Source organism: Pygocentrus nattereri, chromosome 25 (genome assembly GCF_015220715.1).
Source record: "Pygocentrus nattereri isolate fPygNat1 chromosome 25, fPygNat1.pri, whole genome shotgun sequence".
Lineage (NCBI taxonomy): Eukaryota > Metazoa > Chordata > Actinopteri > Characiformes > Serrasalmidae > Pygocentrus > Pygocentrus nattereri.
In genome coordinates this window covers 25,647,676-25,675,261 of record NC_051235.1, presented here as the reverse complement: position 1 = coordinate 25,675,261, position 27,586 = coordinate 25,647,676, and the positions used below count along the sequence as shown (strand labels likewise).

General features: G+C 40.7%; 2 protein-coding genes across 2 annotated transcripts in view; one reads left to right on the top strand and one right to left on the bottom strand.

Moving 5' to 3' along the window:
- Window positions 1-688: 688 nt before the first annotated feature.
- cartl (cocaine- and amphetamine-regulated transcript-like) lies at window positions 689-2,320 on the bottom strand. Its single transcript, XM_017711594.2, has 3 exons — window positions 2,123-2,320; window positions 1,697-1,771; window positions 689-1,404 (listed from the first exon to the last, which is right to left on the bottom strand). The coding sequence occupies exons 1-3, from the start codon at window positions 2,252-2,254 to the stop codon at window positions 1,297-1,299; spliced, it is 315 nt and encodes a 104-aa protein (XP_017567083.1). The 5' UTR covers window positions 2,255-2,320; the 3' UTR covers window positions 689-1,296.
- A 4,053-nt stretch (window positions 2,321-6,373) lies between these two features.
- iqgap1 (IQ motif containing GTPase activating protein 1) overlaps window positions 6,374-27,586 on the top strand; it is a 61,436-nt gene continuing 40,223 nt past the window's right edge. The window contains exons 1-2 of the mRNA XM_017711619.2: window positions 6,374-6,685; window positions 10,209-10,311. Of these exons, the coding sequence (XP_017567108.1) occupies window positions 6,640-6,685; window positions 10,209-10,311 (149 nt within the window). The 5' untranslated portion in view covers window positions 6,374-6,639. The remainder of the gene's footprint in view (window positions 6,686-10,208; window positions 10,312-27,586) is intronic.

The window sequence follows — 27,586 nt, the reverse complement described above, 5'->3', positions numbered from 1 at the left end:
TTTATGGGGACTATTTCGCCTTAGAACACCTTGCATGTACCTCTCATTAATGCATTTTAAAGAGATATTTTTATATACACAAAGGCTTTATGATTGTATTCATAAGTTGTAAAAGATCTTGGTGGACAAGTGGTGGACATCTGGTTCCTATCACCACCTCTGTGAACTGACACATCAAACCACTCTAAATGGTTTGGATTCATAACTTTAATGATTAATATTGCTTATTTTTAAATTATTATTAATACTACTTTGAAAATGTGGTGGAATTTCCCTTTAATGGTTCTTCCTAGAATGTTTACAATGCGTAGATGTTCTTTAAACTTTACAGGTTCTTCACCTCATGTGCAAATATGGTTCTGTAAAGAGCAAAAGTTTTTCTTCTATGGCATCTTAAAAAGAACAGTAGAGCTTTCCAAACAGTCACACTATCAGACTGCATTGTTCTGCATTGCTTCATGTTAATACACTCAGGATTAGTCCTGGGGCTGCAGTGCGGTTCCTACTCCTGACTGTGATGTTAAGGGAATAATAGACCATGAATTAATAATTGTGCCAACCAGCTGGAAGAACAGAGCGTCTCTCTAAACTAAAGAGCCGTTCAAATTGGACTGCACAGAAAAGCACTGTAGGGAGATCAACAGAAAACAAAGCAAAGGCCATTAAATAATGATAAGGACACTTCAAATGCGGAGTAAATGAAAACAGGTGTTTATTGTAAAAAGATTATTCTATATTGTGTAATTACTTCAGTGTTACATGCCATCCATTTTTCCTATTCAGAAGTGCTCCAGCTGTCAAGCTGCTGTGCTGCGACAACCGAAGCTTTCAAACAACAACCTGTAAAACAGCGGAAACCACTAGAAGATTGCTAGACATTTCCATTGCTCCCTCTGAAAAACTCGGAAACTGCAGTGAGTGACTGGAGCTTGAATGCATTATGATGGAGTGATGCAGCTAAATTGCTTCAGTGCTTTATTAATTCTATCGTTAATGTAGTCCATGAACACTTCTAAATTAGTAATTTCATGGGTTGGTAACCACACAAATGGTTTACAGTTCTACTTACAAGAAAGTACTGAGAAACCAAACCACCAATCGCATAAGCCCTAAAAAAAACAAACAAAAAAAAGAAAACTCATGCTAAATAGCTAAATAAGGCAAAAAATCTCCAAACGCTTTATTCTGAGAAGAACACATTTCCTGCTAGAATATTCCCCTAAATGTATCTCGTATGTCGAAGCGAGCTGTGGTGAAGTTCAGGCAGTGATGGAGCTCAGAGACTCTGCTGGAGCTTCAGATGCACTTGAGCAGGATCGAGTTGCAGTAGGTTCCTCGGCTGCATTCGCACAGTGGACCAAAGCGCGGACCCAGCCTCATCGCACAGCGAGACCCAACCAAGCACTAAACAAGACAAGGTTTCATAAGATTTCACAATTAAGTCAAAATGTTCAGCTCTTTGTAATAGAGGACATTTTGAGAAGGTCTGTTTGGACTGGAGTATTACTGTGCATTTATAGACATGGAGAAGATGGAGAAGAACACAATGAATAAAAGAAGATGAGGAAAAAGAAGATGAAGATGAAAAAGGACATAAGATTGATCAGGAGGATATAAAGAAAATGTAAAAGGAGAAAATGATGATGAAGAAGAAGAGGAAGAGGAAGAAGAAGAAGAAGCAGTAAGCAGTACTTGCCCTGGGAATGGCTCGTTTCTCTGTTGATGGTAGTTTGTCCTGAAATCTCCCCAGAAGTTCCTCCATTGCTTCAATCTGGAATACATACAATACATTGTTACTTAGGTGAATCTATCTATCTATCTATCTATCTATCTATCTATCTATCTATCTATCTATCTATCTATCTATCTATCTATCTATCTGATGTCTGTCTGTCTGTCTGTCTGTCTGTCTGTCTGTCATACAACTTCTTCATTACAATCCATGAATACAAATTAATTCCAATTATGAATATTCCATATTCAAGTCATGTTTTTATACTAGATCATCTGTAAATTTTGTAAATATTTAATGTCAAATCATCATATTTTGATGCTAAATATTGAAATGATATTTTTATTTGTAATTTTTTTATGCTCCAGTAAGGAAATCATCTTTACTTACCAGTTCTTTCTCAGGGGTCACCTCGGCGTTCCTGCCGTCCTCTTCAGATATCTCAGGTGAAGGCTGCCCGTTGCAGATGAAGGTGAACAGAGCGATGAAGAGGAGTGCAGAGAGAAGCCCTGAGCTTTCCATGGTCCTGAGACGCACTGCTCACACTCAGCTATTACACACACACTCTGAGGGGTGGGAGGTCAACAAACCCACTCAAACAGTCTCACTCCAGCCCAAAGCTCGCTTTATAAAGAGTGAAGCCCCCGCCCTCCAGCTCTGCATCGTGGACTGTAATAGGCAGACTGCTTTTCTATGCAGGGCTATTCAACGGCAAACATCTCCAGTTACCCCTGGAGATAACCTTTAACTTATACAGTTATAGTTTTGTGTAGATCTCTGTCACTCATAGTGCAAAGTCCTGTATGCTGTGTGCTTATTGTGCTGTTAATATTTAAGGAATCATTACATTTTACCAGATACTTTTATACACTTCAGAACACTACAATAATATGTAAATAAATGAAATGCATCTGATTATATAGAAGTCAATTTGTATGTAAATAGTCACAAGATCAATCTGTGTGACTCCAGTTGATTTTTCATCTATACAATTTGACCTAAAATACTATGTTACTGTGGTCTGATTCAGTTTTTAAATGGCTGCAAAACTCCACAGAAGAGGCAGCTACCTCATCTGTTATAAATGTGCTCGAGTCAACAGCTTTCCTGTTGTTTTGTAAGATTAAGAGACCCGTATTAGTTCCTCAACAGGAGAACTTCACCTCCGCATTTTGACCCATTTGTGCAGTGAAATACAGACTAGTGTGCGATGCGGTGCAGTGGACAGCCCTATCCACAGCACCCGGGGAGCGGTTGGGGGTTAGGTGCCTTGCTCAAAGGCACTTCAGTCACATATGTTTGGCTCAGGGGAACGAACCAGCGACCTTCTGATTACAAGGTGACCAGATGACCCTAACCTCCAGCCCATGACTGCCCCTGGACAATAAGGTCCCACTCAGATTTGAACTCAGATCGCTGGCTTCAGTCCAGAGTGCTAACCATTACACCATGGAACCGTAAATGGAAACATGTACAAATGTCTAGGGTATTGAGATGATGCTGAAAAATGCTGAAGTTTTCCTTTAAGGGTACAATCTTCTCAAAACCTGAAGTCATAATAATACCTCAGATTGCAGCATTGCTAAGCACAGTGCGGTCAAGAGTCCTGCTGAAATGTGTTCAGTCATAAATGCACTCAGGTACGAGAGACGAGAACACAAACACTGATATGACCCTATCAGTATTAAGGAACTGAGATGTGTGTGTTTCTGAAATGCTTCAGTGCTTTTTGTTTCACTATTAAACGGTTAGCCACAGGAAGTTAAGCTAAGCATTTGGCTTTAGCAAAGAAAGCCTATCCAGCCTGAAAAACAGCAAGAGACCACAATGACTTCATCCTTTTCTCATGGTCCCGATCTGTAGAGTGACTTATATGTATTAATACTGGACTTACAGCACCAGCTCTACCTAAAAAGCAACACAAGCAGCTGCTTAGGGCCCAGTGGCCGGCAGGAGACCCCCTCACAACTTCTGGGTTATGGTCTGCCTGCAAGTGGAAAAAACGAACTGGTTAAACACACCTAACCCTACAAAAATGTGTTCTATTGGATCCCAAAAAGAGAAAAAAGATAAGCTTTAAGATAAAGGCCTATATGTTGTGGTGATGGTGTAGCATTTCTTTTGGCTTACAGTTGGACAACAAGAAGTAGTGGAGTTGAGGTCAAAGCAGGTGGAACTTCTACCTAAATATGTAGAAAGTGAAGCATTTATAATGGTTATAATGACACCATGGTCACCAGAGTTAGATCAAACTAAGCTTAAAGTTAACTGGATAAGAAAGAAATACTGCACAGCGGCAGAGAAGGTCATCTGTAAGTTCAACTAATATACATACATACACACACACACACACACACACACACACACACACACATATATATATATATATATATATATATATATATATATTAATATATATATATATATATATATATATATATATATATATATATATATATATATATATATATTCATATATATATGTGTGTGTGTGTGTGTGTGTGTGTGTGTATAAATCACCAGATGTAATTTTGGGTTCTTTCTTTTAGTCCATTCATCATGAAATTTACACACAATGCTTAGAAAATGGATGGATGGATGGATGGATGTAAAGGCCGACAGGTATTTTCAAATTATGTCACAAACTGATTTTAATTGCAAAAATACTTTGTCTCCATATAAAACTGAAGCTGACATATAATGGAAAACACATTTTATTTCACTAATTAAGGTGGTATTAATGACAGTATGGCACTAATATTTTCTGTATGTGCAAAGCTCTTTCCCAACAATGTAGATCACAAAAGAAAATTCTTGAAAGTGCTCTGCGATGTTTTGTAATGGAACTTTTACATTCTTAAAAATCTTCCTTCATTTTTTTATTTCTGTATTTTCATTTTCAGTATCTATCTTTTTTTATCCGTCCTTAGCATCCTCTTCAGTGCAGGGGTGGGCAATATCACAATGTTCATGGTTATTGTGATGAATTACATCATAATATCTTCTTCTGAGCATGCTGTGGATATTGTCTTGTTTAACTGGATTTAGTGCAGCACTGTATGTAAACCACAATGAAAATCACTGCATTAATCGTTTTTGATAGTATTGTGGAAATGCGGCACTACTGGGGCATTTTTTCTGTTCCAACTAATGGAATGTGAAATGATATGAAATGATGCATTGGTGCAACTTACCAGCTCTAATTTCTTTATAGTGGTGGTAGGATCCAGGGGTCTACAGCACAAATATAGTATATATACTATCCAAAACGACCAATGAACCTACACACAGTTTTTACATGCAGTGTTGATAAATACTGATAAATAGTGACAGTGATAAATCTAGTTTTCTTTGGGGTCTACTTTGCCTTAAGATGCCCTGCATGTACCTCAGCTGTGAACGACCACTGTGGACGGATTTTAAAAAGTACATTTCCGGCCAAAACGGTCACAAAGCCGTCATAAAACGAGGTCTCAGTAATGATGCAGCGTATTCATAACCATTCCAATTGTGTAATAACTCTCCGTGAAACTGCTTTTGGAGGGATTAAACGATTCAGACGTCTGGTTCCCATCACGACCACTGTGAACGACTGACTCTCCATTAATTCTCTATAATGGAGCGTTTCCTGTCAGACCACTCTGATTGACTTTGGTCCAATCCCATTTCACCCCTCGCCCCTACCACTTAGCCCTACCCCTCCATTTTCTGTGTTCATGCCCAGGGGGTAGGACGTCCCGATTTTGGTTGAGGTAGAGGGGCAGAGCGGAGTGTTGGGGCTATGTGGCCCTCCCAACGGAGGTTTCGAAGAGACACACTCCAAACGAAGCGTTATGACCAAAAAAAACCCTAAAAAACTGGCATAATGGCTGCGCGAGCAACCGAAGAAACAAATTTGACCGTTTTCTCAGTTTAAAAAAACGACGACAAGCGATGAGTTACCTTAGTTTAATGTCGTTTCAATGTATTATGGTCCTTTTCTTCATAACAAGCATCATTAGTGCTGATGTCTTGGTATTTCCTCTTCCACCTTAAATGGTGCAGCAGTGGCATTCTGGTGCTTCAGGCGTCAGAGCTGCTGCTGCATTTAAGGTGGAACGGGAGAATTTGATGTCGAGTAGCTGACTTTGGCTTCATATCACCCCCAAAACAACACACACAGTTTGAAGGCGTATGATTAACGAAAGCCCAGCAGTGAGGAGCTCTGAACTTTCCCCTCCTCTGCTGTCACTGTAGGCTGGCAGGGTGGCCTACAGAGCAGCGCCAGTAGCTGTTAATGAAGTAATGTCTTTCTCTATTTGAGGGTCCCATTACGCAAGGGACGATTCCAACCACCACCCCTTGTAACCCAGTTCCCAAAGTGACACTCGAGTGACAAGGGCTTAGCTGTTGAAGTAAAAACAGGACTGAGCCTTTGTTTACTGCCTAATTATTTATTTAATGCAGGAATTCTGAAAAATCGGCGGAGTTCTCCTTTAAGTAGCGTCGTTCTCTGTACTTCTCCCCATGTATCTTCCCTCTAGGGAAGGATGCTTCCCTCTATCGTCCTTCTCTCTCAGGGTGTTCCTCATCCGAGTGCCCAGCAGGGGGCGCTGCAGCGCTTCTCAGCTCAGCCTCTTTCCTGGCGCATACTTTAGGATTGGGGCAGGAACACACCCAAGAGCTGTGAGCTTTGAAGAAAAAAAAAAGAGAGAGAGAGAAAAAACACCCAGAAAGTTTCGGAGGAGACCGAGCAGTGCAGTGAGGAACTAAGGCGGCCAGAGAGGCGCCTCCGCCCGTCCGAGGAGAGGGAGATAGAGAAGTGAACGCACCTACACGGAGGAGAAACGCCCGAGAGAGAGAGAGCGAGAGAGAGAGAGAGAGAGAGAGAGAGAGAGAGGAGCACTGACTGGGCAACTTTGTAAAACATGTCAACCTCGGATGAAAATGACGCGCTGCGCCCACGATATGGCTGTGAGTATCGCTGCTGTCTGTGGAGGGGTGACTGGCTGTCTCCTCTCAGGGCTTTGGCTGAGCTCGGGAAGCTCCTCCAGGCGTCAGAGCCTCCCTAATGTAGCGCTCAGGCTTTCGGTTTCTTTCCGTTTTTGCACCCCTGGTGCTGTTTTTGTAACTTTAGCTGCTGCTGCTGCACTGAGTCTGAGGGCTGAAGGACTTCCGCGTTTGAAGTGTCTGAGCGCCTCGGTGCTCTTTCTCAGACCACGCCAGCATCTGCCTCTTCTCCCCTCCACAGCAGGCTTTAACTAAAACGACCCGCTTTCTGACACAGGGTGACACTTCGTCACCACTAACCCTTTACTTGAACCTCCTCAGGCTTAAAGGTTAGGCGTGGTTTGGTCTGGAAACAGTAAAAACTGCACGTTGCCTTGTTTAATTCATAAATCTGACCCAAAATGGAGCCCAGCTTTGGGATGGCAGGCCGTGCCTGTCCTGGCTGATCACATCCCTGATTGCTGGGCTTTTTAAAGCAGTGGTAAAGCACTGGTTTCACTGCTTCAGTGAAAAAACAACAACAAAAAAAAAAAAAAACACATTTGCGCTTATTGTTTTGCAGTAAAGGTACAAAAACTATATTGTAGGTGAGTCAGACTTCTGTTGAGGTAGTCTGTGGCTCCAGGGCAGAGCTGAAGAGGCAGGTTTCACAGGCCGTGCCTTGGCCAGTTGAGTCCAGTTAAGGTGAGCGGGGAAACTGAAGTTTGATTTTTCACTGAACCAGTCCTTTAACTTTGGTCTGGTAGGAAGAGCTCGTCTGTAGCAACAGTGCTAATCTATTTAGCACCTGTGAGGTCACAGGGGAGGTCACTCAGGCTCTTTTCTGGAAGAAAACGAGAGAAGTGTTTTGGGCCATGATTGTGTTTATTTTCTCTTTCTTCACTTTTTTTGAGTAGTTGAGCTGCTGCGCTGGCGGGAAGAGTGCAGTGTTTCCGGCCTTTGCTACAGTGCTAGTGGATGGTTGAAGGGACACACCTCTCTGTCTCTCTGTCTCTGTCTCTCTCTGTCTCTCTCTCTCTCTCTCTCTCTCTCTCTCTCTCTCTCTCTCTCTCTCTCTCTCTCTCTGTCTGTCTGTCTGTCTGTGTCTCTCTCTCTCTCTCTGTCTGTCTCTCTGTCTGTCTGTATCTGGATCCTATGAATCATGTTTTCTTTGTCTCCCTTTAGAGCGCTCTCATAAGTGAATAAAAAGCTCCCCCTCCAGTTTGTGTAGTTTTGTCCCATGACAAAGTCTTTGCAAGTTAATCTCCTTCCCGTAGGATAATGATGCTGTCAGGACAAAACCTTGTATCTCCAGTTTTGCCCTTTTTTTGACAACTTGTACGTATATCGGCTGTCCTTAACAAAATCTTGTGAGGAATAGACAAGCAGAAATGATCCAAAGTTACTTTGACTAAAATATTTTCACATCAACTTTCTGCTGAATTTTATATGTAAAGTACTTCTACTATATGTTGGTGTGAAAGTGGTTCTTCAAATGTTTTGCATAACACCAAAATGGCTAGAAAAAAAAAAGCGGTTGTTTCTGTTGTTTGGATATTTGCACAAAACATCCACCATAAAAAAAAATACTTCTATATTCCATTTTATCTTCTGTACCACCATCTCCACCCACTACAAAGAGCCTCAAATAAAAATGCGCGGGTTTCTGCCAAGTTTCATCGGATATTCGAGTGAAATGTGTCTTATTCATAGGCTGGAATACTAGGAGCACGGAGTTGAATAGATTGTCGTTGGCTTTCCACAAGACTTTAGGCCCCTAAATCATTTCAGCATGTGGAACCATAGAGCTCGAGGAAGCTAAAAGACAGGCGCTGCAGCCAAGTTACGTAATGCGTAGTGCATCAGATCCCAGAGCAGCCTGAATATACGCTGCAGTAATTAAATTAGTTTATGGCACAGCAGTTGAAAGAATGAAGCGTATGGCGTTTTAATCTGTTTATTATAGCAACCAATACATCGCCATTGTTGTGCGGGCTGCTTTCCTAACAGCCATGTCCTCATCAAAGTGCTTCAGAGAGGTTCGGTCATAGCTATATCTGTTTATGCTGGTTTGTTGCTGTGGTGGCCTGTGAGTGTTCGCATTTTGACTGTGTGACCTAAGCCTGTCACGATCATGACCTTCACTGACCATTAACTGCCATGGAAATAATTTTGATTAATTATTCAATTTAAAGTACAAGCCTAAGGCGTGCAGACACTGATTATCTATCTCACTTCCTACTTAGTAGCTCCCAGATACTGACAGAAACAGCTCAGGCTCAAATAAACCAACATTACCTGCCGTAGCCCTCGAATGGGGTCCATGGTGTCCGTGGTGTATCTCAGTAAATATGCTTTCTGCTTTCTTTTACTTACAATGTCTGAAGACACAATCATATTCTGTTCGTTGTAATGTAGTCATATGATTGTGAAGGCTGTGAGCGGTTGAGCTTGATTTTGACCAGCTTAAATAATTGCTTTCAGCTGATCATGTAACAGTTGGCCTAGTCTGAGCACATGGTGTGCGATATGTTAAAAACAATGTCACCATACTTGACGTGTTCACACTACATTTATATGTATCATGGTATTTAGTTTAGCAAGCAAATAGGAATATAAATGATGCACCAGAGCAACTGTAACGCCACATTTGGGGAAAAAAGACCTAACTACAGGTATGTTGCATCTTAACACAACCTAACACAGGTAAACAAAGCGTTAGTTAATTAAAAAGGGTGATGGTACAGTCAGCCGTTATGGAACCAATCGCTTTTGAAACCTTTGTCAGTTTCAATACCAGTCTGACATTTCTTTGTAAATTACTGACCTTTAAAATTAGCTGTTTTTAAATGAAGCACCTCGACGTCTCCCACAGGTCTGAAATAACCCTAGGGGGAACTGAGAGAGCGTGGGGTGGGCTGGCGGGTGTAAATTGTATTTTGACATACAGTATGCATGTATCCAGAATGTATGGTTTGAAATAAGTTGTGTATTATCTTCTAAGTTTTGAATGTGTATCGTCTTTATACGAAACAATGTAACATTTGTTCAAATAGGGGTAAAAATAGGGGATAGATTATTCAAATGGGGAAAAAATATGCTTGGGTGGCTGTCAGTATACTTGAGGGGGTCATCCAAGTACAGCCTATGTGTGGGAAGGACTGCACGGCACTTAAGATGAGCTTCTAAAAGTGGGCTGTTATACAGTTTCAGTACAGATTTGTTATGGGATTGGACCACATTCATTATTTTCCCCTCTGATATCCCATTTGGCCTAAGACTGATACCTGGCATCAGTGCCACTTTTAGCTACTTTCTAGCTACGTTTTGCAGTTTATACAGTTACTATACGCTGTTTGTTGTTTGCACCTTTATTATAATGTTTGCTGTTGTCCAGCGTTATAGAAGTACTGACAATAATCATGATAGAAATGCATATTGTGAATGATGAAAAATGCTACCATATCATCATATAGGCCACCCCTAACCGTCTTACTCTGTCCTGCAGCCGTTCTGGATGGAGTGGAGCGGCTCACAGCCGAGGAGATGGACGAGCGGCGGCAGCAGAACATGGCATACGAGTACCTGTGCCACCTGGAGGAGGCTAAACGGTAGGCCAAAACCTTTATATGGCGGGTCAGATCATTCCAACTACAGTAAAGCCAGAGCCGTTCTGACCGAGGCAGCAGTGCTGGTGTAGGAACAGTTAGTAAGATGAATTGCTTTCAGTCTGTAAAGACGGAGCTGGTTTCCCAACATGGGCAATGATGTCTACTGTTTCCATAACATGCCAGCCACCATAGTTTACTGCTTGCCTGCATAATGGATAAAAATAGACTTTGTGGATAATCTGGGTTTATACATATAATATGCGCAGTACACGCAGATCCAGCATGGATGGCAGGGTGTGGGTGTCATCTTGAGCATTTAGAACAGCAGCCAGATCCCAGAGTATAGACAAAAGCTCATTTTTGGGTTTCATGCCCCTAGAGGTGGATATACTTTAAGAATATCATGAGAAATGTTAGTGTGTTAAGCTATGTGCTTTTGTGAGCATGTCATGGAGAGTTTAATTAGACATGTTCAATTTTAAAACGTGACCGTACTAGTGCACTGTGCGTGTTTCAAAATACTGTGATGCATATCGTGAAAATGTCCTAAGTGTTTTGATATATTTTTTCCATATATGCCCCCATAATATGCATTAAATATTAGGTCTTGTGGTCACCAGCCATGGTCTTCGAGGTCTACCTTCCTGTGAAGTCTACAATGCCTTTTTCTAAATTTCTGCCTGATTCTATGTTTGAGGTGAACAGAGTGCTTGGATGTGAAACGGTGCATTGTTTAGCGCAGTGGTCACCAATCCTGGTCCTGGATCTGTACCTAACTCCTCCTGTGTCTAACTCCAACCACAGTCTGTCACACCTGCTGAGCTCTTCAGAAGTCCTTGATTGGCTGGAATAGATGCATAACTATTATTCTGCTTACAGGTGGTCTCAGTTTTAGAGGAAAAACAAGTTCTCCCGTAGAAACCACCACATAAATATCCTCAGAGTCGGATGATGAAGATTAATTTTTTGCAGCCTGAATTGACTCAGTAGTGACGTAACTGCTATATTCCTCATGAAGAACAAAGCAGTGTGATCGTTGTACAGTTATAGTGAACGGTTATGATAAAGTAAATCTTAAACGCATACAATTAACAAACATTTTATTTCTGCTAAGTTTAAGTTAAGAAAAATGCCAAAGGCCAAAAATACCAGCTAGATAATAAACTACAGCAAGAAGGGTTTCACAAACCCTTTGTTTACCTGCCACATACACCACAAGAACGTGTGTCTGATGAATGAGTTCCTCTTCAGAAAAAGAGACCACCTGACCTGCACTTGATAGCAGCATATGGTAAAAGAGGAGCAGGATGTGTGCAAGTAGTCATGCTAAATGGTTGACACGTAAAGGATATTATGTCCATTTAATGCATACACTGGGCATTATTTATCAAATGATGCTGTCTTGTCTGTGGTGCTAAATGTTCTAAGGCAACTAGTGTCCTCTCAGTCATTTTAGATACACATATATAAAAGTTTGGGCTCCCCCTGGTCAAATAATGTTAAATTAGCTTCAAAATACTAATCCAAGTAGAGTAGGCCCAGGTTTTCTACATGTTATAACTGCATTGGCATCAGCAGTTTGTGCACTCAGAAAAGTATTTGGATATTAGGTTCACCCCCACAATTCCCATAGCAGTGCGTTCCTGCCAGTTTTAGCTTCAGCAACTGATCTTGATTGTGGCCAGTTGTGGTTTGGTCGAGCAGAATGTCGAAGCAGGGAAAGCTTCACTCAGACGGGGTGGATAACTGCAGTACATTACAGATTGCTCTATATAATGAATACGCTGATGTGGCTTTAGTCCATGGCAGCAGGGCCTAGAGTGTCAGTGTTTGTGTGAGTCAGGACTTCGTTGACGCTGCAGAGCACTAACTCCCCTTGGTATTGTGCAATGTGTATTTTTCCCAATCTTCTGGAGAATGTGGAACCTTCAGACAGCTGCAGTGGCCTGGTGTGGAAAGACTTTAGTGTGTCAGCACTCATCCCTCACACACCCGTTACACATACACACACACATACACGCGCATGCACACACGTACACACTCTGTAAGTGCAAGAGGAAGTGTCTTGGTCTCTGTTGATTTTCAGTATCTCAGACTGTAGCCATAGAAACGGTTGGTTGTCATGGAGACTGGTTCCGGTGTACGTCTCTTCTGTTAGTTAGTCTGTGTTTGAGGTAGAGAGTGAGTAACAGAATGACACAGTGAAAGACTTATTAATGTTGCCAAGGCTTGGTGTACGATCAGATTAGTCTCAAAAAATTGCTCATTTTTATTTTGATTGAATAGCGTTTTATATTTAATGATATAAGGATGCAGTGATCATGTTCATTTTTACGTTTTCATTTTTTTAAGGAGGAGCCCCACCAATTTTTTCAACATTTCTATGGAATTCATTGTGAATTATGCTTCTTTACAGTGGTGTTGAAGGGATCCAGGGGTCACGCTGCAAATATAGCTGATTTATTTGCTATCCAAAATGACCAGTGAGCTTTTTGAGCTTTTGTATGCAATGTTGATAATGGCAAAATAGTTGTAAATTAAAAAAATTTTTTTTAAATAATATAGTGTATTTCATTAAATTGATAATGTCTTAAGGCAAAATCTAATTTCGTACCGATCATAAAACAGCATCCAGCATCCTGCAGCACATTTTATAACCATTTCATCTAACAGCTTTCAAAACTCTAAACTCTTCAGACATCTGGTTCCTATCACCACCACTGTGAGCAATTCAGGTGCAAGCAAGTATCTCTAGAACGGAGCATCTCGCTCCAAACCACTCTGAATGACTTTCTGAACAGCTTAATGAAATAATTATGCAGAAATGTAAAAATATTGGTGGGATTCTGTTTTGGAGTTAAAACATAGAAGCTAGTTTTAGAGTTGCTTTTATATATTTGATCGTAACGAATCGTTTAGAGTTTGTTTGCTGACATAAGATGCTTAGTGTGTCAAGATTGCTTCATTAGTGTTGTTGTAGTATTGAGTGCCCTACCTTGATTACGTATTAGCTACTTTAGTCTCTAAGCTTAAAGCTTTAAACAAAACTTAAGAACTAAACTACAGACAAGTCACATCTTTTCCAAATGACTAGATTCACAGTAAAATAGGACACTGGAAAAAAACGGGTTGAAAACGATTAACTACGTTTGGGGGGGAATTATATATCATTTGATTATTCACACTTTTAATGTTGGTGGATCTCTGCATAATATCATCTTTATTTTGCGCCAGCAATAACTCAAACATTAAAACTCAATGCTTCACACTGCATGACTGCACTGCTGTGCCAAGTGTGAGAGAAGGTGACTCAGCTGGAGTTTTAAAGACAGTAGGCATTCCTACTCAGGCTTGGCTCTGGAATGCACAGGGTATGTGATCGTGCAAAGTGCTCTGCATGCTAGTATGAAGAGAATTTACCTGCAGGGACTCTTACGAGTGTGTGTGTCTGAATTTACACTTTAGGCTTGTTGGCAGTCGTGATTACACATTACCCAGCACTGCTCCACACCTAATGTATACCGGTACTGGTCGCACAACAGTACTGATTCTTAATTTAAGCAGTATTGATGGAGAGCAGAAGCTTCATTAATTGCAGTGCATGTCATCTGCAGATCTTTTATTTTGAAAGAACAACAAAGTGCATGGAAAGTAAGAAGATACATTTTCTGGCTTTCTGTCTGCTTAAAGAGCCCAAATCCTACATTTTTCCCATTATTTTTTTCCCTGAGGTCCAGTTATAAAGTTCATTCTTAATTTTTATGTCATGATTTCCAGCCTCGCTTTATATTTTGGAAATAAACCGGCTGTTTTTCTTAATGGGCCTTTGAGACTGATATACGTAAGTGACCTCTGTTCTGATTGGCTGCCCTGTGCTGTTTATCATACCAGTAGCTGCCTGGGCTGAAACACTCCTTATAACTTCAGTGTGAATGGGTGAAGCTAAACTGCTGTAGACGGAGTTTGGTGGATGTATGTGTAAAATGCTTCGTTTTTCATGACATCACGTGCACTCTTAGTTTCCTTGTATGGACTCTATGGACTGTAGATGAACTATATATTCATTTGGCAACATTTACATAGTATAAACTTTTCTTTTAAACAAGTGAGGGGCCCTGTAACATTCACAAGACTGTGCAAGGCTCTGTTTGTTGTCATTTTAAGACCACAAAACGGGCTATGACAGAAATGTAAGACATTCTTTAGGCCCAAAGTAGCAGGACTCAGGAAACATGATCAAGTCATGTAACTTAATTAAAGCAAACTTAAATGTTGTCTGCTACTGTGATATATTAGGATATGTGCTGCATATCAGTGCCATCAGCAGTAGGGAGGAGTCTGTTGATCCTTTGCCTATGTGGTAATCTGTAGGAGTGTCTTGTTTTTGGCCTGTATTTGTACCTGTGTATGTGCTTGCATGTGTCCTCGATGTGCTGTAGTGTCAGTTAGCTCTGCAATGCAAATCTCTCCCACTTTATCTTTTGTATTTCCATGCATTGCCACTTTTGTTGGCACGGCCATTCACAGTCCTCATTTCATGAAGGTAATATTTGAGTATTGTTTAGATATGAAGGTCAAATAAGGCTTATTATTTTCAATAAGAGGAACATTGAAAATCAACATGGCAGAGAGGGGGCGGGCTCAGGACAAAACCACTGACTTCAGTGTGACCACCCTTTCCCCCCCCAAGTGATGTAGTGGCGCTCTTTTATTTTTTTCTTCTACTTTCTCTGTCAGCCTAATAGACTTGTGCTCCCTGCATGCCATGAATGTTTATAGGTTTTACGGTTTTCATCAGAGCAAATTTAGTGTCACCTCTTACTTTCAGTCTTGGTGCTATTTTGGGACAGCTGGTGTGAATGACTTCAACTGTGGCTCAAAACTTGAGGCACATATTCTCAAAAGGTGTGTGTCTTGGAAAAGACAGTCTGTTGGAAACTAATCTTACAAGCTTCACAGCGTGTTGATCCCGTAGAAATACACATCTAAATATACTCTTAACTATTATTCATAGGTTCAATTTTAACATAGTTGCACATAAAACTGGAAAATAATGTGTAAGGTGATGTTACACACAGGCTGTGTACAGTACCAGGTAGGGATGGGCGATATGGCAAAAAATATTATCATGATATTTGGAGACATTTTCACAATATATGTACCATAATATTTAAATTTTGGGTTTTTAGATTTTGATAAGTCGGAGCAGAAAACAGGACCAGAACAATTAAAGTCACTATATGAAGTATGAATACAATGATTTTTATTCAGCGCTTCACACATTGCACCACACTTAGTCCACTGATACGTACCGAATGATGCTCTCGTTGTAAGGAAATATGGAGTTGGCCAGTTTCCTTTAAGTACAGATAATACCCACAATATGCCCAGAAAAACATAGTGATGTAATTTATCATGACAATGATAACATATTGCCCACCCCTAGTACCAGTCAAAAACTGGAATGTGCGTTCCGACCAATCGGGAAGGCTTAATGAACGGAAAATCGGGTAACCACAGGGAAGGGAAAAGAAACAAGGACTTGAAAGGTCTTTAGCCAACATTAATTCAGGGCTGTAGCTTCACCTTTTATCTGACGGCACTATTGCAGTCATACACAGAGGAACACATTTAAAAAAAATGTTTGATTATTCGAAAAGGGGAGATCAATAGGTTTTTTGTGCTAAAGGAGGCTAGGAGCTAACAGGCTAGCAGAACTAACCAGTACAACACAGGATGCTGAGGAGTGCTTCCAAGTGGTAATATAGAAATGTTACATAATATATTTACTCCCAAATACGAAACAGTCCTGTTAAAGCTCATTTGGGGATTTGGAGACCTCTCTGGTGGAATTGTGTAATTGCATGTTGTGTGCAGAGAAAAATTGTTTCGTCAATTGTGCGTTAGACCCCCGCAAGTGGATGAGTCTATTGCTAGTGAGTTGAGTGAGTATTCAAAGAGAACTCAGTCAAAACTTTGTAGGGCTTGTCTTCCAAGCATGTAAGTAAGTAATCTACAGTTGTCATCATATCTTCATCAGTATAATGTTGATTTTGCGTTTGAGACGTCAGGATAGAACTGGATCTTCTTTTTGAGTCTGTGTGTGAGGCATTTATGTATAAAGTCATGTGACATGGTTTAAAAACTCCTTTAAAATCCGTCTCAACATGCCTAACATTTAAATGATTATTTAAAGCCCTTCGAGCTTCAAGTACAGCTCGGCTTGACCCGCCATCCTTCAAGGCGCATGGAAGACAAGCGTGGAGAATGTTCTCTGTACTGGCACCCAGGTGGTGGAATGAACTCCCACTGGCTGTCTGAACAGCAGAGTCTCTTGCTGTCTTCAAGCGTAGACTGAAGACTCATCTCTTTACACAGAGCTTAAATGAGCACTGAATTATAAGCTGCACTTATATATATTTTATTGTATTGCACTGTGTATTGTAATTTATTGTATTGCATTGAATGGCACAGAGTTCTGTGTTCAACTCTGTTCCTTTTTCTCTCTGTTTCTACAGTGACTTTTTGTTTCTAGCAGTATCTGAGCTCAGGTCTGTCTTTTTCTCTAAGCTATTGGTAACTAGCAAAGATACTTTCTCTAGATAGACAAAGCACTTCTTGTAAGTCACTCTGGATAAGAGCGTCTGCTAAATGCTGTCAATGTAAATGTAAAACTTTACAGCTTTACATTCAGTTTTAAGTGAAAAAGTACTTGACAAATAAAAGGATAAAATCAGTTTCACTGAAATATTTATTTTCTGTCTTTCTGAACACCCAGAGAGTGATTTTAGTATTTGTAAACTGGCACCTAGAATTGTTAACCAAGTACTTTAGTACCTGTGCACAGTCCAAGTCAAAGGTTTGGACACAACAAGCTGAAAATCCTTTTTTCATTGGATTAAGGACATTTGATACTAACTACTTGTGCTTAAGTCTTGAAATGAGTTTTTAATGCAAATAAAGCCAGTGACATTGATGCCCATGTATAGGTTATTTCTAGAAGGTTCAATTTAAAAATAAATGTATTTGGTGGGACTAAAAGTGCCGATTGTTTTGATGGAACACTTTGTTCCTCACTGAATTATTCATGTTATTTCTTAAATTTGATGTACTCAAAAAAATAAAAATTACACTGTAAAATAAGGAAAACCCTCATTATAAACCCTATAAGTAGATCTGTCCATGCTTTTTTTAAATTTTTTTTATTTTATAAACTTTTCTTTTAACAGTACTCTCTTGACCAGTAGATATTTCGGTCACTGTGTCATCGTGGTCATCTAAGTGTTCTGTCTTTGGCCCTTTTCTTTGTTCATTGTAACATCAGCTCTGTGGATTGTTTCGGTGTAGTGTGCAGTAGTGTGACTTCCTTTTCTGCAGTCGTCATGTACTCCGAGCGTTGATGCAATAGCTTCTTTTTTGGCACATCATTTGCCAGTGAAGTGTGAAACGTGTGTTGAGAAGTTTGTTGGCTAGTTTGTGAACACTGCATGCAGTGTGTGGTCTCTCCTATCAGGCCACCCACTGCTGCTCGTCGGAGTATTACTCTAAACCTCTCATTTGCCCCGTGTTGATTGCAGGTTTGCCCGCAGTAAGTGTGGAGTAGAGGAGAGGGTATAGGCACAGAGGCATGGGAATGAGAAGTGAAGCATAAGTTGCATCATTCTTGCGTTTGTAGTAGCACATGTTGAAATATGGAGGCTAACAGGGCTGCACAGTTTAAGTTATCGTGATATTGACTTTCACACTGCTGAGCAGTATTGAATATACAAAAGAGCCTGAGATGTTTAATTGTGTGCAGTAGAGTCCTGATCTTCACAAATGGATAAATAAAGGCAGTCAGATGGTAAATGTGGTCAAAAAAGTGCTGGCCGGTCTTTGAAGGGCCTGTGTCCTACATGTTTCTTTTGTTTTTGCTTTTTTGTTTTACTTATTTTTTTCCACTTGAGGTCCGTTTATAGCTTTTTTTTTTTTTTTTTTTGTACAAAAGCATAACATTTTTGCTTGACCATTTTCCTGTCGGTCTTTATCTCTAAGAATTACACTGTTTTTGTTATTATTCCTTAAGTATGTATGTAAGATGGTCTCCACTCTGATTGACTGCCCTGCATTGTGCCTCAGTCCAAAAGCAGTGCGGGCTGAAACCTTTCTTATGACTTCAGTGCAAATGGGGAGTTAAACTGCTGTAGAATGAATGGATGGATATTTGTTTTGCATAAAATTGGCCCTTTTAATGGGAATTCAAGATGTGTACAACAAAATAGTTTTATTTACTATCCAAAGCGAGTGGTGAACCTGCACATGTCCTCATAGGCAGTGTTGATGGTGATTAAAATAGTGGTAAAAGTAAAACAAAACAAAAAAATTCATGCTTTCTTGGACTTTAACATCCTGCATGCACCTCTCTTCATAACCATTTAAACTAATCTTTCTATGAGGCAGCTTTTAGACGCATTAAACTCTTCAGACGTCTGGTTCCCATCACCACAACTATAAACAATTCTGACACGATAAGTTTCTCTAGAACAGAGCGTTCCACTTCAGACCACTCTGAATGACTTTGTTTACATCTTAATGATTTAATTATGCTGAAGCTTTGGAAATGCAGTGGAATTTCCTTGAAGCCACATTACGTGATTTGCCTTGCAATTTACAGCAACTAATATATATATATTATGTATTATATATAATATAGCAATATGATGTCATTATGGTATTTTTCCCTTATTGAGGACACTTTTGCACGGGTGTAGCAGCAGGCACATCCGCTCAGAACTCATGCAGTCTAGAAATAAGGGAGGTCCACTCTCTTTCATCACTCAGATATAGGCCTTTACCACAGACTTAGCTGCGCAGTGGTTTTATTCAGTGATGGTTTTTACAGAGGATCTTGAGTATTACAAAGGCTGGAGCATAGGCCTTAGGGCTGTGCTCAGGGAAAAAAGGCAAGACCCTCGTGCATACCATCAAGACAGGGGGGAAAAAATAATGTGGTAATGTGTCGTATTTTCCAAAGGCTGTGCAGACATAACACACCGTCGGGTGACATTATATATGAGCAATAATGGCTCATAAGTCTTCATGATGAGCTTCATGAGTCAGAAAATGAGCCATAGTTAGCTTTACTGATGCAGGAGAGCCCATTTACTGTCGTATTGAAGGGTTTGTGCGTTTCACAAGCTATAAACACAAAATGCTGCAGTGAGATTTGAAAATATTTGAGCTGCTTCAGACTAGATTATTCTCCCGAGAGAGTCAAGCTGAAGTAGACCATCTGATGATGTCTGATAAGAGAGGAATTCAACTCCCAAGCACAACTATTTATTAATGTTACAAATAAGGAGTTTCGGTGTTGAGAGGCCTGTTTTCTCTCTCTTTTCTGGCGTCTGGTGAAACCATTGCCCACTGTTGCTCCTATTGCAAGACCATTTTTATGTAATTTCCTGTTGTGCTGTGAGGCAGGCTTAAAGCTGGCTTTGCTGCCGAACCTTCGTCTCACTGGCAGTCTATGGGGAATAGGGTTCTGTGGATAACAATGCGGGGGCTGTAGGCTCTATAGTGCGCTGCCCTTTTCCCATGTTTTTACCTCAACTCGGTGTTCGGTCAAATGTCACATGCCTATTCATACAGAAGGTTTTGTTAATAGACCAAATACATGCAATTTCAACAGGCCATATAACAAACTTTTTCATTTTCTGAATTATTTTCTAATTAACCGTGTGATGCGGTATGTAAACATTCCCTCCTCAGTCCATGCAGCCCTTTAATGACAGCCAAGCCTGAAAAGGACCTCTTTTGAATTCAGTGTTTTGTGATGTCACAAAAAACAAATGCATTTACATAAGTAAGAAATGTATCTGCCTGGACATTTTAAATCTAGTACAGTGCAGGCCAACCAGTCAGAGACAGGTTTACATAGATCGGCCTTAAAGGCACAGTAACAAAAAATCAGCCTGGGATAAAGTGAGGTTGCTCATGAAAAATGAATGGTTACTGTTTTTGATACACAAAAGGACCTAGTAGTGGGCAGTATTAAAGTCAAAATTCCTTTATAGATAGGAGTTTCATCAGAACCATTACACCAGTATACCACAAACAAGCGCAGACAACACAAAGTATAAACATTGCAAAGCATGCAGACGTTATCCCATGTAACTGCCTGGCTGATTCAAGGGTGTTTGTCACCTTTCAAATGAAAACACAGCAGATCCTTGATCACCTCCTGCTGTCTAGTCCACCACATCTGATGTAGTCCTCTTTGTCTTCACGGCAGCGGAAATAAAGTAATCACCAGTCTTTGGGGTTAGCTTTAGCCTATCATGCACACCAGACCAATGAGGCCTGGCTGAGCAGCTGCTTGACTCTGTCAGCTGCATCAGACGGCCTTCTGGCCCTGTCTATGGAACGAGCCTTGAATCAACTGGTATTGATAACGACAAAGACTAACATTTTCCAAATTCCAGTAGTGCTTGACGATCAGAGGAACATGTGTGAGACAAATGACTTGGAGTTCAGCGAAGCTAAAGTTGGCTTCTTATTCACATTTCCTATTCCACCTTAACTGGCGCAGCAATTATGTTCAAGTGCCTGTACAGATGCTCCATTTAAGGTGGAACAGAAAATATGAACAAAAAGCTGGCAAATAAGAAGCATTTTTAGCTTTTTTTTGCCAGGCCTGCAGGGCTACTGTTTCTACTACTTTGCACAATAAAAATATTTCAGTTTTTCTTTGGTTGTTAAAAATGGATCTTATTAAAATGTGAAGGGACGTCTTAGAATAACAAGGCAGTGTTGACCTGCAAAATTGGTTTGTAAAATGTTTCATTTAAAAATGCAGTGATAAATACTATGCACCATCAGAACCATAAACAATAACCTTAAGACATTTAAATTACACCATGACATATTTTTGGACATAGCACACACTTCTAGATGGAGCTCAGAAATATAAGATATGGGCCCTTTTATTATAAATTTCTGAGAACAATTAGAAATGATCTGGATTTCTGCGTAATTGCGTCCTACACTGTAAGCCCGTTTTCACCCAACAGTGAGTGAAACTCATAGAGAAATAAACACCATGATTAAACAAATGGCTTAAACGGTCATTTTGAATTCCTCTTTACAAAACTAAATCATGTACGGGTAACACTTTATTTGGATGGTCCACTGTAGATGCTTTTTAAATGCTCAGTCTGTTTATAAGTGACATTCAACTGAATATTAAATGAAACTGAACTTCAAGTTCGGTATAAAAGATTTGATTAAATCTAGTCCGAACCCTAAGCATGACCCTGACCTTAACCTCAAGGCTAAACCTACACCTACTCCTAACCCTAACCATGCTGTTATTGATTATCAACTGAACAGCACCAAGAAGCTTGTTAGTGATTAAGGTATCTGTAGAGCATCTATAGGGGACCATCCAAATAAAGTGTGACCCATGTATGTTCATGTCTTGTCCGATCTGCCTGCTTCAGATCGTGCAACAGCATGTGAACGTGTCCACAGTGAGAAAGCAGACTTTATTTGTATAGAACAATTTTAACCTAACGCTTCAGCGCGCTGCTTTTAACTCGGGCAGCTTGATGACTGTGGTGAAGTGGTGAATGTCAATAGAGAAGCAATTTGAATGCATAAAGCTTTGGCCTGGTTCCCTCAAGGAAGCAGTGGTGGTGGTGGTGGTGGTGGTTAGTTCACTGTCTGAGCAGCGCTGCACGCCAGTGAAATGCCACTCACTCTTGTACTTCCTGTAGAATCGAGATCTTTGAGGGAAAGAGCAAGGATGAAGAGCAGGATTCGTTAAAAAGAGATTTAGCTGGTGCTCCTATGTGGGGTATCTGTCAAAGGTTGTTGGGAGGCTGTATCCTTGAATCTGGGCGATGTCGAGTTGGGCTGGAACAAATAAACGATAAATCCTACTTAGCAATTTTGTGGCTGGTATCATTGATTTATTGATAAATCGATAAATGGTTCCAGTCCTGCAAGAGAGCATATCTAGCCCTGCGTAATTGAATGTAGTGCTGTTAGCGCTACATTGTCTGTTCCAAGTAAACCTCAGAAGAAAAATCATCAAGTGTGTTGTGCATTTTGAAAATGTCCTGATGCTACTTTTATACTGTATTACTGACTTTCACTTGCAAATAGCTGATTTTAGGAGATCAGGACAGCATTGCGTGACAGCCGATTATGTGGTCAGCTGATGGTAGAGGGTGTGGGCAGCTGGGGAACTTGCTCGGTTGTTGTACCTGGGGGAAGCTAGGCTGGTGGTTTACCACGCACGAGTCTGTAGTAAGTTTCTGTTACAGTGTCAGTCTCTTTTGCTTTGCTGCTTACTTATTCTGTCCCCCCCGAGCCTCTCCCTTGATTGGGCAGGAAAGGGCACACGCCCTGTTGTTTGTCTTCCCCTCCCTTCATCCCTCTTTTTTCGCTCACTTTCCTTCACTCCCTGCCCACTACTGCACTGACTGCCTCCTACTGACCCCAAATGAAAGGCTGGCCAGATTCTGTTTGACTCTAGTATTTCAACCACTGAACTGTCTCTAGTAATGTCTCTGGTTAAAACTGCTGAAGTTACTCATGTGTGGGTTGCCCTGTCCCCATGACCCGCTTGCCCTGCCCTCAGGAGTCAACTGGTTGTTGGTTTACCATTCATTTTAACTATTGACAGCATGTGGGCATGTGGTGATGTCGCTTATGATCCAATGAATGGCTCTTATTGCTCCTCGGGTGTCATGCAGAGGAAGCGAGCGTGCTCTGCTGACCCCACAGCTGTGTTATCAATGTGAAGAACACACACTATGTCTGTTATAGGCAGGATACACAGTTCCAGATGAGTGGGGAATATCCCAGTGACACTCTACTGTTTCCTATGCGCTCTGCAGCTTTATACCACCATAAACCCATCAGTTGATAACCTCATAAACTCATTGATTGGTAGCTCTGAGAAGCAGGGCTGTAAAATGCTTTGATGCATTGTGTTGCATTGTTGTAAACATGATGATTCAACCCAGGAAAGTTTGTGCTCATTTTTTTATTATATAAAATATATTTCTGTGGCTACTTTCATATGTAAAAACTTAAAAGTAATGTTTTTATTGTTTATTCCATTTCTCTGTATTTCCTCCAGTCACATTTGGGTATGCAAGGGTTTTTTCACATTTCACACAATTGCATGTAATCTTAATCTTTGAGCAGTTTGTGAAATTATGCACTGTAGAGAAACTTGCCCCCTCTTTGCAGTGGTGTTGATAGGAACCAGGAGTCACTATGTCTACAACACAGACTATACCCATTTTATTTACTATTCAGGATGACCAGTGAATGTAAGTGTTTACATGTCATTTTTGATGATGGCAAAATAGTGGTTGCTCTGAAAATAAATTCTCTTTGGGGACTATTGTCTTTCAACATCGCTGCTGTGATGTCTGCAATGCAAACACCTCTATACTATTTACTATCCAGAAGAACCAATGAATCTATGTGTCTTTATATGCGTACGTCTGTGTGAGTTTTTATGTCAGTATGTTAGTTTGTATATGTAATGTTGATGATGATAAATTGGGAGGTTTTCTTTGGGTGCTATTTTGCCTTAAACTGTCACTGGGGCAGTGCCCCTCTTGTCACTGGGGTGGTCCCCTCAAGGGTACATCTCAGTACCTTTTAGTCAGGGAACATAACTGAACCATAATCTATTGAAATGATATATTCTAAGCTGTATTGACTCCACACACCTTGTCTTCACTCCAGGCTTTTTATTTTACTGTTCAGTTTTAAAGCTTTAGGTTATGAAAAGGTACAAATATGTAAATATGGGAAAGACTTAAGATACACAATTAGGCCTTTACAACCACTGTTGTACCTTTTGAGGGAACGTTTACATTGTTTGTACCTTTAATAAGTTAAGTGATACTTTATTAATCCCACAAACGGGGGAAATTCCACCTCCACATTTAACCCATCCGTGAAGTGAAACACCACATACACACTAGTGAATAGACACACACACTAGGGGCAGTGAGCACACCTGCCAAGAGCGGTGGGCAGCCCTATTCATGGCGTCCGGGGAGCAGTTGGGGGTTAGGTGTCTTGCTCAAGGACACCTCAGTCATGGACTGTCGGCGCTGGGGATTGATCCGGCAACCTTCCGGTAACAGGGCCAGTTCCCTAACCTTCAGCCCAGGACTGCCCCCAAATGAAAAAGTGACCTGCACAGAACCTTTATTTCTAACGCTGCCAAACCTTCAGTGTGTATGATACAGAAACATGTTTTAGGCTAAACGCTTATCATAAAACAGTGTTTCAGCTATTAGGCAGCGGATATGTAGCTTTTAGAATCAGGAAACTTTGGATGTCTGCTTCTTATCACCACTACTGGGAACAATTCTGACTCAGTATGTTCCTTTTCAGTTTAAATTAGTCTGAATGAACATTTTCATCTCAATGATTTCATAATGTAGAAATTTAGAGAAGTTGTTGGAATTGCCCTTTCAGTGTATGTTTCCTAAAATTGAATCTACATGCCACAAAACTGCGAGGGAAAACTCAGTCAGTGTCAGTGAAGGATCAAGCAGGGATAGAGTTACCACAGGCGTCAGAATGAGCTCCTGAATTCCCCTGCTGGAGTTTGGCACGATGTGGAGCACTTGACCACGTCACTCTCACACATTTACACATTTATTTTTCCTGTTCCTCTTTTGTGCCTTGTCTTTTTCTTTTCTTTTTTTTTGCCCTGTCACCCTCTCTCTTTCTCATTGTTCTCTCGCTGATGTTTTCCTGCAGACTGTTATGACAGAGCATTGAGGAAGAGCCTTTGTGAATTGTCAGGGCAATTTTGTGGTAATTTGCTCGTCTCTCTCCCATTCGTTTCCGCTCGGTCGCTCGCACACAATACAGACCTTTTAAGCCCGGTCTCAGTGTCACTCCAGAGCCGAGCTGAACTGCTGGGCTGGGACAAAGGAGGCGCAGGAGAGAGACAGAAAGAGCCAGAGCCAGAAGGACAGGTGTGCCTTTTACCTCCACATTTCACTGTAGGCTGATAACGTTCACCACACATTTGCCTCTCCTCACAGTTTAGCACTAAGGTAAACATGGGCACTCCTAGAAACGCTGGCCAACAGACAGACAGCTACACAAACTGAGGATGTCAAGATGCATCATTGCATTATCATGTATTAATCTGAGATGATTCAGGTGTTCCAGTGTTGGAATTGATTCTCAGTCTATGGTCAAGGGTCAAAAGCAATAATAAAATCCTCTTGTTTTTGTTTTCTGTGATCTACTACCATGTAATTAGTTCTCCAGTCACATTTATAAAAGGTTGGTAAGTAAAAGAGACCAACCTTTTACTTACATTTACTTCATTTCCAGTCAAAGGGGCCCGTACAAGCTTCAGTACAAGTTTAGTGTGCCCACCTTTTGCTTTCAGTCTTTTCAAGAGTTTTCAGAACGCTTGCTTTCAGTTTTTCAAAGAAATCTGCATGGATGTTTTTCTGCGCCTACAAAATTTGGTTCGCATTTTCTGTTTACATTCCTCAGTCCATAAAGACTTACTCCACATAGTTTCTGTCTAGTTTTGGAAGCTTCTGGTTTCCTTTCCCCTTCCTTAAGCAAGTGGATCTATCTTATGCCCAGTGTCCTCAGAAATCCATCCTAAAAATGAATAACTTGTACTTAGTGACAATTTTCCCTGGATTAAATAAATAAAAGGTAGTCTCTCTTTTTTTCAACGGTACTGTGTTCCATGCATTTTTATGAATAATTCCAAATTACGCCAAAGGAACCTACCAATTTCACGATGAATCATAAAATAATTGACTCATTACGAGACGAGGGACTCACTAAAGCAAACACTTTATTGAGGTGCGTGTTCAGCCATTTCATCACACTTTCCCTGCGAGTGCATAATAAGCAGCTGCGTTTCTGGACTTTCTCTCGGTTCTCCGCCCCCTCACTCACAGCCTTGTGCTGATTGGTGGAGTGAGCAGCAGATACTTTGAAGTCCTTTTGTAAGCACGGAAATGGCTGTTTGTGGTCGGCAGCTGTGTCAGGCTCTAGAACTGAATGGGAAAAATGTGCAGGCCGTGCGTTGTGTTTACATTTGTTTGCATTGAGATCTTTAGGGCTTGACCTGCAGTCCTAGCCTCTGGTCTGAGCCTGTGCTGATAGCGAGTGTTGCTGATAGAGCTTTGTCTCTGTGTGCGCCGGCCGCTGTGATGAATAAGGAGACTGGCTCTGTGTTTCTTCCTCTGCAGACACTGGTCTCGCACTGGCCTCTTCCTATTGGAGTGACCTCTTAACTTCATGGCTTGTGGTTTCCTGTCATATGAAAAGAAAGCCTGCCTGCTTGGTTATTCTTTCACTGCCACTGTTCACACATTCACCTCCGGTTTCATACGTGGGTGATTGCATTACGATGATAATCCCATATCACAATACATTACGTCATGATTAGCCTTTCTGAGGATGTTGTTGGTACTTTTAATATTGTAACTGCACTGAGCAACTGTGTAAAATTAAAAACAGTGGCTTGGCTGGGGCATTGTATTAATCCTTATCAGACCTCCAAACAACAGCTAATTGGTGGGCTGTATACTTGCCTGTTGGTTACATTAGCCTCATAGCTCCAGTGTCAAACCAACAAGGCAAACTTCAGTGGCCAACATGTCTAGGCCGATGGACTATGTTTGGGTAAAGGGGAAGTTTTCTGCTACTGCTTTAATTAAAATGAGCAATTTAATTATAATAGTCATTTAAAGTTGTAAACCGAGGGATCCCGAGTGGTTTGATATGAAACGCTTTGTTCTGCAGAAACTTAACGGGTCAGAATTGTTCACAGTGGTGGTGATGGGAACCAGATATCTGGAGCATTTGGTGCCTCTAAAAACTTCCTCACAAAAAAGTTATTAAATGAAATGATTTCTGCCTGATGCCTGAGAAATAGTTTAATAACAGTTTTGAGATGAACGTTTAGCCTAAAACACATTTTTGCCGTCATTGTGGTGGAGAGATGCACGTAGGCTGTTCTAGCACAGTTTTACCGTTATGACCATTATGTATAAGGACAGCATTGGTTATGAAATAAAACGGCTGTATTTGTGTTGGAGACATTGCAACTCCTGTGCTCCCATCAACACAGCTGTAAACATTCTCAATGACTGTTCACACTTTAGCATTCGAATTATGCAGAACTTTAAAAAAATCTGTGCGATTCCTGTTTTAGAGTGAGCACATTCACAAGCGAGTAAGAGAAGCTGATCTCTTTTCGGTGTGAAAACGT